Source organism: Balaenoptera borealis, assembly GCF_965194805.1.
Source record: "Balaenoptera borealis genome assembly, chromosome: 3".
Taxonomy (NCBI): domain Eukaryota; kingdom Metazoa; phylum Chordata; class Mammalia; order Artiodactyla; family Balaenopteridae; genus Balaenoptera; species Balaenoptera borealis.
The window spans coordinates 157,474,779-157,490,187 of record NC_138866.1 but is presented as its reverse complement, the minus strand read 5'-3'; the positions used below and the strand labels follow the sequence as shown (position 1 = coordinate 157,490,187).

General features: G+C 50.9%; 1 protein-coding gene and 1 long non-coding RNA gene across 2 annotated transcripts in view; one reads left to right on the top strand and one right to left on the bottom strand.

Moving 5' to 3' along the window:
• PFKP (phosphofructokinase, platelet) overlaps positions 1-10,095 on the bottom strand; it is a 72,854-nt gene extending 62,759 nt beyond the window's left edge. Inside the window, exon 1 of the mRNA XM_082386043.1 lies at positions 9,897-10,095. Within this exon, the coding sequence (XP_082242169.1) occupies positions 9,897-10,011 (115 nt within the window). The 5' untranslated portion in view covers positions 10,012-10,095. The remainder of the gene's footprint in view (positions 1-9,896) is intronic.
• On the top strand, positions 2,684-15,392 carry LOC309625971. Its single transcript, XR_014242855.1, has 2 exons — positions 2,684-8,643; positions 11,474-15,392. It is a non-coding gene; the product is annotated as an uncharacterized lncRNA (long non-coding RNA).
• The last annotated feature ends 17 nt before the right edge of the window (positions 15,393-15,409 follow it).

Sequence of the window (15,409 nt, the reverse complement as noted above, 5' to 3'; positions counted from 1 at the left end):
TGTGACATATTCTCAAATAGGTTCTTACTAAAGCATCATGCATGTAAGATAGTCATTAAGATAACTTCTTCCTGTGCTTTGTGACCACCTAGAGGGGTGGAATAGGGAGGGTGGGAGGGAGGGAGATGCAAGAGGGAAGAGATATGGGAGCATATGTATATGTATAACTGATTCACTTTGTTATAAAGCAGAAACTAACACACCATTGTAAAGCAATTATACTCCAATAAAGATGTTAAAAAAAAAAAAAAAAAGATAACTTCTTCCTTGAGGTCAGGGAGGCCGTGGACCCAAAGGTTTCCTGAGATTCTGTTCTGGTAACATTTAGTTATTTATTTATTTTTGGTTGTGTTGGGTCTTCATTGCTGCATGCGGGCTTTCCCTAGTTGCGGTGAGCGGGGGCTACTCTTCGTTGCGATGCACGGGCTTCTCATTGCGGTGGCTTCTCTTGTTGTGGAGCACGGGCTCCAGGCACTTGGGCTTCAGTAGTTGTGGCAGGCGGGCTCAGTAGTTGTGGCTCACAGGCTCTAGAGTGCAGGCTTAGTAGTTGCGGCACACGGGCTTAGTTGCTCTGCGGCATGTGGGATCTTCCCGGACCAGGGCTCGAACCTGTGTCCCCTGCACTGGCAGGCGGATTCTTTTTTTTTTTTTTTTTAACATCTTTACTGTAGTATAATTGCTTTACAGTGTTGTGTTAGTTTCTGCTGTATAACAAAGTGAATCAGCTATACGCATATGTATATCCCCATATCCCCTCCCTCTTGCGTCTCCCTCCCACCCTCCTTATCCCACCCCTCCAGGTGGTCGCAAAGTACTGAGCTGATCTCCCTGTGCCATGCGGCTGCTTCCCACTAGCCATCTATTTTACATTTGGTAGTGTATATATGTCCATGCCACTCTCTCACTTCATCCCAGCTTACCCTTCCCCCTCCCCGTGTCCTCAAGTCCATTCTCTATGTCTGTGTCTTTATTCCTGTCCTCGCAGGCGGATTCTTAATCACTGCGCCACCAGGGAAGTCCCTCCGATAAAACTTAAACTTCAAGTAATTTGTAAGAAACAAGGACTGTGTTGATTCCAATGAAATAACTGGGGCTTTGTTTTACTTCTTATGTGGTCTGAAGAGTCTAATAAACCTCCTTACTTAGCCCTTTAGGACCGTGTTGAGCTGCTTCCCCTGCATATTTCTCAGTGCTCATAACCACTCTCTGACTAATTTCAATATTTAAATTCCCTTTTGAAAAATAAGATCTGGTGCTTAATCCTCTTACTGGTTTCTCCCTGACTATATGGAGTTTTCACCTTTGTACCAAAGCGAGGATGTTAGCATAGGTCAGAAAACAAACTTAAAGCGCACCTTATCTTGCTCTTGCTACTGACGTTCTCCATAAAGCTTCCTTGTTTAATAACTCAGGTGTGGGAGGGGAAAAACGTCCTCAGGAGAAAGTGTCAGGATGCTGGATCCCCTGTGAATCAGTTACCAACCGGGGGTTTCTCATCATCCTGCAGGGTCCAAATCACCAAGTCTTGTCTTAGATGTCAGTGACATAAATCTCTGAGCGGGTCCAATCATTCATTTATTCATCCGTCCGTCCATCCAGGACACACGGATGGGGTGTCTTCTCTCTGCCGGTACTGCCGGGAGATGCAGTGACAAAAGAGGGGAAGGTCGTGGGCCTGGTGGGGCTTGTTGCAGCCGGTAAACAACACACAACAAACACACACATTTCACCCAGAGGCGGAGGAGAAAGAAGGAAAGCAGAGCAGGGCTGGGGGCTGCCATGGGGGTGTGCAGAGAGCAGCAGCCGTCGGTGGGGAGCTGGAGCAGCTGCCTTGAGACGCGCCCTTTGGGAGAGAATGGAAGACGGTGACGGAGGCTGGCCAAGTGGCCATCTGGACGTCTGGGAAGGAGGACTACGGCAGGCCCAGGGCCACTGCGGGCACCAGACCGCTGCCAGAGGTCCCCTGCGTGGCCCCTGACTGTGACATGAACACGCAGGAGGGACCGTCTGAACCTGAGCGCCTCACACACCCCTCCCTCTAGACCCCCGTCCACTGGGTTCCCCACCGACTACACCAACACGCACTGGGTCAGACGCACGCTGGATTTGAAAGGCTCAAGATGGAAAAAAGAATGTGAAACAGCTTATTAACAACCTTTGTATTGACAATGGGTTGAAACATTGGACTGAATAAAACAGAGGCTTAAATTAATTTCACCTGTTTCTGTTACATTTCCAAACGTGGTGACCAGTTTAAAATTACACAATCACACGTAAGCCTCGTCTCTGCCATTTCCCTCGATCTTGAACCTGCTTTTAACCCCCAACAACGTGTGTCTATCTTGCCACACCTACCAGCGTGAAGCGATGCATATCCCACTCGGGATCCTAATGCAGCTCATTCCCTGTGACGATTTTCCGCTGGTTTTCCCACTATTCATTGGTATGAACATTGTGTCAAGAATGTCCTTCTGCCAACCTGCCTGTCCCCACCTGGGCTCCTCGCTCGGCCTTTCTTCCTGCTGCGTGGACCAGCTCCAGCCTGAGGCTCCACTGACACAGCCCACCCCCAACCCACCCTCCACGGCCCAGCCCTGCTCCTCAGGACACTGGGGCCCCTCCCCACCCCTCCCCTCCTCTCTCCACAAAGCCGCCCTCATCAGAGGCAGCTGGCACCCAGGTGGCTTTCAGGTCACACGAGGTAAATCCAAAGTCCTCCCCGTGGCCCCTCCTGGCCTCGTCCCCGCCCCCCACACTGGCCCAGCCGCTCTCTCCCAGCCCTGCCTGCTCCTGGCTACTTCCTGCTGGTCACCCCTTCCCCCTCCCGTGGCGGGGTGGGGGGGGCCGTCCCTGGGAGAAGGGGCTCCACCATCAGCCTAAGGCTGGCCGAGGAGGCTGTCACTCATCTGGGGGACGATTTAACGAGAAAGAAAACAAAACCTGAGAATATCGACCAGAGCTGAAAAAATAAGGAGGGATGGCAGTTCGAGGTCCCCCTGGCCACCCTTCAACACTTGTAATCAAAAGAACCCTGCCCGACCACTTGCTCACACCTTTACAAAAGGGGCCTCCATTCACTGATCTCCCCATCAGAATCCTCACCAGAAAACCATCACAGGAAACATCAGATGGTCTGAACTGCCTCCTGGACCCAGGACTCCAGCGAGGTCCTCGGCCGACCACAGGGACCCGTCGCTGCGGGTGTGATTGTCAGGCCTTCCCTGGACCCACAGAATCAGAATCTGCATCTCAGCCAGACCCTCGGGCAGCTGTCTGCATCCAGGATAAAGAAGGAGGCTGAGGGCCCTCGGGGGCAGCAGGGCCTCCCTGGGCCTGAGTAGTGCTGCCTTTTCTCTCCAGCAGGTCCTGCTTGAGACTCAAGGTTGTCTTAGGGGGAGGGGAAGGGGGAGAAGGGGAAGGGGAGAAAAAAAGAGGGGGGAGAAGACAGGGATTGCGTGATTCCACTTCGTGTTGCAAACCAACAATCGCAGGCCCTGTCCCACCAGGAATGGAGACCAGAGCCGGACCCTGTAAGGAAATCCCTTCATGCTCAGGACGCCGCTTGGCCAGCTTGTGCTGTCTCTTGCCCTGACAGCACAACGGCTGTGATTCCCAACACCCTAAGCGTGTGGTGGTGAAGACATGCGGAAGAGAGGGTGGGAGGAAACTGGGGCCCCGGAAGATGCTTTCTCACAAATAAAATACACCACCATACAGAGCTTGCTGCAAAGAATAACTCGAAAAGGTGACTCAGCTATTTTCTTAACATAAAGCCATCTGTTCTTTACCCAAAGACACCTTCCAACATGATTGCAATCATGGCGGGTATACATCTGTGCCCTTATGTCTGCCTGTAACATGTCACTACCCTATCCCCATATTTCTACTGTAACTGCTTCTGGCACCCCATCAGATCCGTGTTCAAACAGCCCCAATTCTCCCGGATAAAAGGTTTGAGTCCTGTATCAAAGCTTTCAGTTTTCTGGAACCGAGGGGGAAAACATGCTTTTTTGGCAAGATGACAAAATGTCTAGTTTCTAAAGGTCATCTGAGTGTGTCACACAACAGTATTTGCACTCCTAGAAAAGGGTGCAATTGCATGGATTTTCCACGGTACCCATGGGGTGAACACTAGCATTCTAGCGCACGGCCTCCTGGACCCAATAAGTTTTGCTAAATTACTGATTACACTGTCAGTGGGAAAGATCTCATTACAGAATATAAGTGCTCAGAGCCAGGGCAGGAAGGGCCCCAGAGCTGTGTGAGGTGAGATGCCCACTGTTCTCATCTTACTGGGCTCTCAGGTCCTCAGAGTTTTGGGTGGGCATGGAAGGAACCCACCCAAGCAGGGCTCAGATGCTGTGTTCAAGAAACACGTGTTCAGGGGAGAACCAACCAGCACCCAGCTTTGGTTGACTAGTACTGCACATTTCTGAGGACGGTTTTTAAGTTCTAATCTTGAGACATTAGTTGTTCCCAGATACAGCTCTGCAGATAAAAGAGTGCTTTTGTGTGGGAGTTCCCTGGTGGCCTAGTGGTTAGGATTCCAGGCTTTCACTGCCCTGGCCCGGGTTCAATCCCTGGTCGGGGAACTGAGATCCCGCAAGCCACTCGGCGGGGCCAAAAAAAAAAAAAGAGTGCTTTTGATGAGTGAAGGTTTAATTCGTCAAAATGACTTCATGAGAGGGCTTCCCTGGTGGCGCAGTGGTTAAAAACCCACCTGCCAATGCAGGGGACACGGGTTCGAGCCCTGGTCCGGGAAGATCCCACATGCCACAGAGCAACAAAGCCCGAGCGTCACAACCATTGAAGCCCACGCACTCAGAGCCTGTGCTCCACAACAAGAGAAGCCACCACAATGAGAAGCCCACGCACCGTAACGAAGAGTAGCCCCTGCTTGCTGCAACTAGAGAAAGCCCACGCACAGCAACAAAGACCCAATGCAACCAAAAATAAATAATAAATAAATTAATTAATTTTAAAAAAGCATATTAAAAAAAAAGACTTCATGAGAAAAGACAGCCAGAACATCTAGTCGCCCACCATTTTGCAGAAGGAAGTGGTCCACACTCGGTGAGATCCCAGGAGGGAGACATTCAGCAAACATCTGGGTACCTGCCGAGTGCCCCGTACTGTGCTGGGGCACACCCTGGTGAATGGACATATGTCCTGGGCCACCCCTTCTCACTGCAGCCACATGGCCTGGCCAGTTCATCTCAAAGCTCACTTGCTCGTGCGTGAAACAGATGAGCCACTGCGTGGAAGCATTAGTGCCTACTGCTAAGCAAATGGTCACTCGATGTTAGTCACTCTTTTTTTTTTTTTAATTTATTGGAGTATAGTTGATTTACAATGTTGTGTTAGTTTCAGGTGTACAGAAAGTGTATCAGTTATACATATACATATATCCATTCTTTTTCAGATTCTTTTTCCCGTATAGGTTATTACAGAGTATTGAGTAGAGTTCCCTGTGCTATACAGCAGGTTCCTGTTGGTTGTCTATTTTATATATAGTAGTGTGTTAATCCCAAACTCCTAATTTATCCCTCCCCCCGCCTCCACGTTTCCCCTTTGGTCACCATACGTTTGTTTTCGAAATCTGAGTCTGTTTCTGTTTTGCAAATAAGTTCATTTATGTCATTTTTTAAAAAAAATTAGATTCCACATATGAGTGATATCATATAATATTTGTCTTTCTCTGTCTGACTTACTGTACTTAGTATGATACTCTCTAGGTCCATCCATGTTGCTGCAAATGGCATTATTTCATTCTTTTTTATGGCTAATTCTTCCTATTAGTGGAAAGGCTTATACAGACTCCATCTATGTGAGCTTTCTGCGAACAATGTCTTCATGCTTACTTTGCCACAGGCCAAAAAGGACTCAGCTTTCCTGTTCAGTCTACCCTCTGGGTCCATTTCTCTGCATTCTCAGCTGCACATGGCCCTCCAGAAGCCCTCAATTTGTGTCTAAGACAATGAGTCATTTTTGGCATGTGACATAATGTTGCTTGGGGGTGAGTACCTAGTCGTGGTAAGTCTGTCCACTGACCTGGAACTTATTTTTAGTTAAAGTGAAAATCAGTTTAAACTTGCAGACATTCCTTGTGACAATGGAAGCAACCCAAAGAATGAAAAAAAACAATAATTAGTCTTAGAAATAGTCTTCCTTAATGGCCAGGGCTGGGGGATTCAGGAATATAGCTGGGGGATTTTCATTTTGTTCAATAATCATATTATACAAATTCCACTGGAAAACAAGCATTTCATCACTTTGGTAACAGGTGTTACATCAGTTTAGCCACCCCAATGCTCTTACTGTACAAACGCATTTTCTGTTATCAAAGCTGTGTAAAAATCATCTGTATAAAAAAAAAAAATCATCTGTATAATCTATGTAATACCTTCCATTTCTTTTGACTAATAAGTAGGGTGGCTATTGTCTCATGTTTAAATATCTATCTGAAATTTTAGGTTCACTATTTGTTTTAGATGATTATAATTTACCTCTTCATTAACTTAGTGAAGAAATCATTAAGGCATTTTATACCAATTAAATAGTTTATGTATTTTTAGTATGAGGAATTTCACACAGTGGTCCTGTTTTCCAATGTAATTTGTAAAGCACAATCTTAAATTCCACTTGAGTTTTTAAAAAATTTTAAGTTTTTCTGTCTCTAATTTGAGAAAAAAATATTTGATTTGGGGCAAATTATTTAAATACTTCTTGATTTTTTAATCTGCAAAATGGAAAGAAAATGCCACCCGCCTTACCAAATAAAATTCTGGTGTTATGAAAAAAAATCATCTGCATAATTTTGAGCAAACCAGGCTTTGCTCCTCTGAGTATTAATTAGTTGTTGCAACCGTAAAAGCAGGGCTTACTGAAAAGTGTTTGGGGTTGAGACCTCACAGAACTTCATTTAAATCCTACCATGGGCCACCTATGAGCCTGCCACCTTAATGAGGTTACTTCTCTCCCCTTGAGCCTCTCTCCCCACCTCTGAAATGAAGATGTGTGTGTCTTGGAGCCAGGTAATCAGGCCTGGAGATAAGAACCATAAAGCTCCTAGAACATCAAGTGAGCTCAATAACTAGAAGCTATGGTCATCTCAACATGGAATTTTACCATAATTTCACATCTGATTAGAAAACTATCCTGAAATTAAGACTTGTGATTATTCTCCTTGGTCTTTAGCTGTGAGCAAAACTCTCTTCTCTCAGGGAAAATCAAGCACTGATACCATTTAGAGTCAAGATAAGATGGTAAAAGGATAGGGGTATAACAAACAGCATCTCTAGGAATAACCTCTTCCAAGGGGCTGTAAGTCTGCTGCTGCCTGCCGAGACCAGCCCCTGGGTGCACATCTTAAGGTGAACTTTCTTGGAAAGAAATGCATTCAACTGTTCAGTCAGGTCTCAGGTAGGATCAAAAGAGGTGTCTCTTGGCATGAAGTCCAATAAGAAATGGAGACTACAGCCTCAGCTCTGCCTGAGGAAAAATGCCCAGACGCCTGGCCGTGGTGGGCTCTCCAGGGACCGCCCAGATGTGCCAGTTCAGAGCATCAGGCGATCTCCCATTAACCTGACAATACACTGACCAAGCCACGTTCTCATATAATTTTGATTCCAAAGTATCTTTTCCACTGACAAGAAGAGGTGTGGACTTACTGACCTCTATTATTCATAACTGCTCACAAGCTGCAGAGATAAGTAGCAGGTAAGTATCAGTAGCAGAAAAAATGCTGGTTCTGTCTATTGCATCATTACCTCAATTGCCTTTGCACCAGCTACCAGGTAGTTGAGCAGACTTTTGGACAAGAACTCAAAAGAATGACCTATATTTTTTTCAACAGACGGAGCACCTTAATTCTAAAATGACCTTGAAACTCTGACCTTGAAGCCTGGAGGGTTAAAAAGAGACCAGTTCCTTTTCCTGTGCCAACAATTTATTCTCTTTCCAAGCCCGGGGTAAGAGTCACTCAAGATGCTTCCTAATTTGGGCTAGCCCACGTCTCCAGAGGCACGTGCTTTTGAAGCCCTTTGACGGGGAAGCCTCTCTCAGTCCCACCGCGACGCCGCCAGACCCCATCCGTAACATCATTTAAGTAACTTGGACGACGTCATCTATTTCACTCTGCCACTTCCCCAACCCCAGCCTTGTTTATATCACAACATTTTCTCTCTTCAATGTTTATACCAGGGGCCACTTTACTAGAATACCAAATTAGACCAGCCCTGCCTCGCGCTGACGCAAAGGCAGGCTTGTGGGGCTGCGACAGTGACTGATGTCGCGAGCGCCACCTTCAATAGGACAGGGAGGGGCCTCCAAGGGACCCACGCGCCGGGGACCCCCACGCCTCCTGCCCGCCGCAGGCGGGGTGCCCAGGGTCGAGGGCGCGGGGCGCACGGGCGGTGACTGGCCAGGCATCACGTACGCGCCCGCGGCGGGCGGGGCTGCGCCTCAGCGCCCCACCTGCCGCACCCCCCCCAGGCCCCGCCCGGCTCAAGGGCGAAGGGAAGGTCACGGGCAGGGCGGGTGGCAGGCGAGGGCGCCGGACCCAACACTTAAGCATCCCTGCACCGAGTGTGGTGAAACTGAGGCATCAGGGCCTTTCAACTCATCCGGGACAGGAGGAAGAAGGTAAAATAAAAACCAAAACCTAGCTCGAGAGGCGTCTCCGGCCTGCGATCCTCAGGCTCCAAGGACGCAGCCGCCTGAGCACAGCCCTGCTACTTTCTAGCGGTTGGCTCACCCCACCCAGGGATTCACCGGGATCAGGAAACCCCAGCGTCTGGGAACCCCTGCGCCCCCATGTGCGCCCAGCGCTAGGGGCCCGGGGCACTTCTGTGTCACCATCGCTTTACATTGAAATATTCTCTTCGTGCGTCCGCGGGCACCGAGCCTGGGTCCCCTTCTCCCCGAAATCAGCTTCCACGCTTGGGGGGTGGGGGGCGGCTGCTGGAGTCCGCACTCGCGGGGCTGGTGACGCCCCGGAGTCCCCGCTTCCTGTTCCTTCCCATCCAGGGGAGGCTGGCGGGGAGGGCCCAGTGACCCATTTCAGCTTTCAGTTTGGTGACGAGCCGGAAGGGGACAGGAGATGAGAGCGGAGAAGAACCGTTTTTAAAATCTCCCAGCGGAAACGCGAGGTGGTGCCGGGCCGCCGGGCAACCCCGGGCAGGGACCCCCGTGCGTCCCCCGCCGCGTCCCGCCGGACAGCAGCGGGGACGCCGCCCGCGCCGCGCGGGGGTCGCGAGGCTGCTGACGCGTCGCAGGGACCCAGCGGTTTTTTCCACGACATTGGGGGTGGGGAGTGGGTGACGGAGCTGGGGAGGCAGCCGCGGCATCGGAAGTGGCCGCGCTGTAGCCAAGCTTTGGAGGGGCGTCTGGCTTCATCCTACGACTCGGAAGACAAATGACCTCCGAGCGCGGTCCAGGCGACCCCGTAGCCAGTCGCAATTTAAAAAATAAACGTGGAGGCGGAAAACTGACCTTCCTGGTAAGGGATCCTACTGCCATATCCCTCCCTCCCACCCTCCCCCGCCCCGACTCCGCAGTGACTCCTGAGGCTGCACGGCCCGCACCCGCTCCCGCCACAGGAAGGTACCCCCGAGGTTCCTGGGCGCGGGGCTTCTCCCCCACCCTTCTCTTATCCCCGGTACCCGCTCTCCTCCTCTCTTCTCTCTGCTTCCCCCATCTCTTCTCCCTGGAGCCTCATCCTTTCTCTCTGGTCCCTGCTCCCCATCCCTTTTTCCCGGTACCCCCATCCTTTCTCCCAGGCACCCCCATCCTTTCTCCCCGGTACACCCATCCTTTCTCCCGGTTACCCCCACATCCCTTCTCCCTAGTCCCCACCCTTCGCCTCCGGCCCGAGACCCGAGGAGGCGGTGGCGCACCTTGGGCATCCCCGCCGCTGGTCAGCACGCCTATGGCTTTGCCGGCCCCGGAGAGTTGCTCCAGGAACTTTCGGAAGGAGCCCTTGGGGTTCGGGGAGACGTCGTGGTCGCCCATGGCGAGCAGGCCGGAGATCGCGCTCGGGAGGGTGCTCGGCAGGCACTGCGCCCCTCCCGCGCCGCCGCCACTGGAACCGCCGGCCCCGCCCGCGCGGCGCGCGCCAATGGGCGGCCAAGGGCGGGCTCAGGGGCGCGGGCGCGGCGGGGCAGGCGGGACCGGGGGCGCCAGCTTTCAGGGAGCCGCGCGGGCGAGGGAGGTTGGCCCGCAGGGAGCACCACTTGGGGGGGTTGCATCGCAGGTGGGAGGAGCGTTACGAGCCGGAAGCACCTCAGAGGGAAGGAGAAGCACCGCAGGTGGGTGGGGAAATCACCGCAGGTGGGCGGAGCATCCCTGGTGGGGGAGGGGAAAGCACCCTAGGAGGGTGTGCAACGAAGGTGGGAGGATCATCGAGGGGGGAAGCGCGACAGGTAGGGGGAAAGCACAGCAGCTGGGTGGGAGCATCTCTGGGGAGCGCAGCAGGTGGGGGGAGTAGGGGGAAGGCGGGGCGCTACAGGTGGGCTGGATCACCGTAGTTGTGGGAGCGTGGCAGCATCACGCGCGGGGAGCGCAGTAAACTGGGGCGGGGGTGCGGAGCGCCGCAGGTGGGAGCGCCGGGCCCGCGGCAGTTGCGGGGACCGAACCGTCGCAGGCGCACGCCCGTTCCCGCAAGATTCCTTCTGGGGGCGGCGTTCGGAGCCGGGGGCACCCCAGCTTTTCCTCAGGCCTGAGGTGAGGGAGGAAGGACACACCAGCGTATCCTCCAGTCGGTGGGCGAACGTGGGCGTCGCTGGCTGGCGACGACGAAGCGCCGGTTCCGTCCCCAGAGAGGCTCTGGCCGCACGAGGAGAAGGAACGTGGCCGTAGAGGACGCGCGGGCACCCTGGCGACACCTGGCGCCAGGCCGGGCGCTGAGAATGGAAGGGGCGGGAGAAGGGCAGGAAAGTCCTGGCGGGGCGATAAGACCCGAGTGCTTGCGAAGGAAACCGCGGTGTCCTGTGTCGCCAGCCAGATGCTCGCAGCTCCGCTGGGAGCTCCGGGACTGAGGCGCTCACGTCCAGTCCGTTGGGTGATGGATGAACAAGGAGCCGGCTCTTCCGGGAGCTTAATCTAGGCTGGTTTCCAGCCGCGGATGTGCGGACGGATGCTTCTCCGGGCGCGGTCTTGCGGCGCACACAGCGCTGAGCTTGGGGTAGGGTCATCCCCAGGAAAGAGTTTCACAAGCGGCCGCATCAGCAGTTCCTGGTGGGGACGGCACAGTATCCCCTACTACATGCGCAACGGATGTGCGTCAGGTGGATACAGAGGGAAAACAGGTTAAGTCAAGTCTGTCCCATCCACCCGGAGCAGCCTGTGGTCGGCTGCCAGCTGTTTACTCCGGGCCACACTGGACGGAGGAGGGGGAGGGGGTGCGCGCTTAAACCGGGCTCTTTCTTGCCTCATCCTCCTGTTCATCCCTCTGAGCATCAAAAATTTATTGCAGTAAATAAACAAATACCTGCTGTGGACAAGGCCAGAGATCTGATCTCTGCCCCGGGCCGGAGGTAATGGAGCAACTTCTAAACACCCGTGGTCATCTGAGTCGCCTGGCCTGGTTTTTCCCTCTCCACCAGAACCACGGAAGTCCAGTTTCTGGGAGTGCTGCCAGAAAAGGTGTATTTTTAACAAGTTCCAACGCATTCTGATGACTGCAGAACCCGAGAGCACCTGTTCTAACGGGTTGAGCCTGAGCGAGTGATGCTGAGAAGATACTGGGCATCTTAAAGGTGTCCCCGGGGTGCCCTTCACTCTCCCCGGCGCAGGAGGGCGGAGCCAGGCTGTGCAGCTCCGCCCAGAGGTGTCCCCGGCCCAGGATTTGTGCTGTAGAATCATCCATCCCTTTGTAGGGCATTCTACACTTTCCAAAGTTGGTACACACTGAATTTTATTTTAGCCAAAAGGCCTTTATCTTCTTATAAAATTGATATTTTTGTAATTTAGAGGATTGGCCATTTGTCATCGAGTTGTCTGTCATATAGGAAACAATAGATACAAACTAAGAGTCCAAACAATGGGTTAAGTAAATTTTGATACAAATATATAAGTAGTTTTCTATTGCTGGTATGGTTATGAAGATAAATATCCATTTACATGGAAGTATATTCAGGATATATTGATAAATGAAGAAGCAGTGTCAGAAATACCATGAACCTCTGTGTGTGTGTGTGTGTGTGTGTGTTCTGTGTGTGTGTATGTGCACGCGCGCACATGCACGAGCGTAAATTTAGATGTAAATAAATTTAGATATTTTAATTTCCTTTCTTCTTATTATTATAGGTATTGTCTTTTTCTCCAATGAACAAGTATTGTTTTTGGAATAAAATATTATACTTCATTAAAAACAATAAAATTTAGAGTTGTCAGACCGCCAAGGTTATGTCTGTTTTGCAAAAGCTGAGGTCTCTTTAGGCAGCATTGTGGTTCAGACAGGTAATTCCTTATTCTTTCCAGTTAGGCCCATGAGCTCTGACCCATCGCTCAGTCTATCAGGGTGTAAAATACAGACGGCTGCAGCAACTACGGAAAGACATGGCCATCTCTCCCTTCTTTTTCTTTTGCAGTACATGCATTTTAGTAGTTCTTCAGCTGGTGGTGGGGTTGTTTGTTTGTTTGTTTTAACTTTGGCCTTAGAAGAGGCTTCTCTGATACAAGAGGGAGAATTGCAGGGCATGTGGAGGGTACAGCTTACCTCCAGCAGGACATGCCACGTGCCTTAGTTCTCCATTGCCGCCTAAAAAATTACCCCAAGCTTTTGTGGCTTATATGAGCACCCATTTACATCACAGGAATATCATCCCAGGGCTTTGCTGGACTCTCTGCTCCTTGTCTCAGAAGCTGCAACAAGGTATCGGCCGGGGTCCGAAGTCTCATCTGATCCCTCATCTTGGCAGTTTCCTTCCGTCCCAAGCCCTGAGCTGACTTTGAGCTAATCTACAACCACAGCTCCATAACCATCTTCCCTTTTCCTGGTGCCTCATCTTCCCTGGCCTTCTTCCCTAGACTTTACAAAGCCCAAGAACAAATGCAACCACTTTCTAAACAAGGAAACGCTGCCTTCAACTCCCCCCGTCCGCCAGTTGTCTTTCAGTGTCTTTGTCCAAACTGAGAAATAATTCTGCTATATATCTAGCAGCTACACTTTAAATTATATATAAAAGAGTTGGATGCCCTCCAAGACCCTGACGCAGAATCATGTCGTCCTGAACCAATGAAAGTCAATATTTAAACACTTTCCAAAGAAAATGGAAAGAAAGCCCGTCTCATTATTTCTGCAAAGTACGTGGCCATTAAAAGTTTTAACCCCTCCAGGAAATGTCATTAATGATGTGAACTGGACCCTCTCACAGCACAACTATTTCCTTCTCCTGTGTTGGTGAAAGTTGATTAATGGAGACTTCCTCAAAATTCCAACACTTCTCTCGTAACAGGAGAGCACAGGTGCTGATAAGGCAGAAGAAACTGACCTGTTCTTTCAGAGGAACTTCCGTAATTGCGGTTATTTCAGAAAACAGAGGATAGGAGAGATGGCTGTCTGTTGAAAAATGAGTTATACAGGAATTTCCCAGTTAGGAAAGGAAATTATGATGATTTTAGCAGTGTGCCACGTGATGGTTAATATTACGTGTCATCTTGGCTGGATCACGGGTGCCCACATAGCTGGCAAAACATTGTCTCTGGAGGGGATGGTGAGGATGTTTCCAATGAGATTAACATTTGAATCAGTGAACTGAGTGAAGCAGATGCCCTCCCTGATGTGGAGGTGTGAGGCCCAGCCAACCCCCTGAGGGCCTGAGGAAGGGTGAATTTGTCCTCCTTCTCTCTCCCCATGTGTGTATATATATATATATATATATATATCAAACTGGTTCTGCTTCTTTGGAGGAGCCTGACTAGTACATACACTCTGGTTAAATATGTTCATTCTATGTTTTAGTTGTGAGATGCTAAATCTGAATACCAATTTGCATATGGTCTATACAGAGTCCTGTGTCCCTGATGGCATTTACACGTTTGAATTTGTAGTGACAAGTTCTCAAAGCTCCCTTACTTCTGTATCAGAATCGAAGCGCTTCATGGCCAGCATTCAAGGGCAAACATGCTGAAATATCCGAAACCAAAGCTATAAACAATAGTGCTTTTTCAGTTCGCAGACGGGCACACGTGGACCATGCGTGTGTGATTGGCAATGCCAGCATGTAGCAGAAGTTTTGAACGTTTTTGGGTGTAAAACTTCTAAGATTCCCATGTAAGCCACAGATGTCTTCCTCTACCCGAATGTGCATATATACACACACACAAGCCCCGGCGTGTTGCATACAGTGTAGGGAACTCATGAGTCTGGTGACTGACCAGGCCACAGCCAAGGACAGAGGATGGAGCTTGGTCACAGGTCCAAGCGGCGGAAAGCTGAGTCCTCCCAAGCGGCCTCCCTCTGGCTGCTCACCGTTCACCATTGGGACCTTGTCTTATCTCAGAGCCCAAGCCGAGCTCAGGCCAGATGGGGACCGGGGGCCCGTTCCCGGGGAAGCACTGGGGTCTTAGTCCTGAGTCTGGGGGAAACACCCCTCCCCTCCCCTGTGATGCTGTTTGGAAAGCATCGCTTTAAGAGCTCCAGCTGTCTCTCCACTGATGACGTGGTCCTTTGATCCTCTTTAGGAGCAGACTATTCTTTCGTCTATAAAACCTTTTCACCAGCATAGGCCATTCACTTAGAGCCATATTTCAGCAATCATGAGGCATTTCTGCAGCAGTCGGGGCTGATCTTTTTGTCATGTGAGGTGATCTGAGTCCCTTCTGCCCTGGAGTCCATGGCCCTGCCCCTCCCTCATCCCCCAGGGCCCTGAGGGCAGCCGGTCACTGGAGCTGCTCTCCAGGTCACTTAGGGGGCTCTCTCCTTTCCTCTGTCCAGGTCACCGAGGGCCATAGGATGAAGGCCCTCCAGGCACTCCCACCTCAGACTTTAGTGCCAGAGCCCATGAGAAGGACCGTTTCTGGGGTCACTGGATCATCAGGTGGAGAGAGTTTGCACAGCGAAGACAGAGAGATGAGAGATGGGGGGAGAGAGACAGAGACAGACAGACAGACAGAGACAGAGAGACACAGAGACAGACAGACAGAGCCAGAGAGAGAAAGCGAAATCACAACATTCCTTAAGTTTGCTCCTCACTCAAGCTACCGTCCTGCTTCTGTGCTACGATAACCACCAAAAATGTTTAAAATTGCCACTCCCCCCCTTCCACATCTTTCCCACTCCCTCAGACTCCCTGAAGTCCTCTTTCCTCTACTACAGCTTCTCTGAAACTTCTGAATGTCACCAACTGTCTGTCCAAACAACCAGTCAATAAAACAGCTTTTGAAACCAATTACTCGGTTGCTTCTT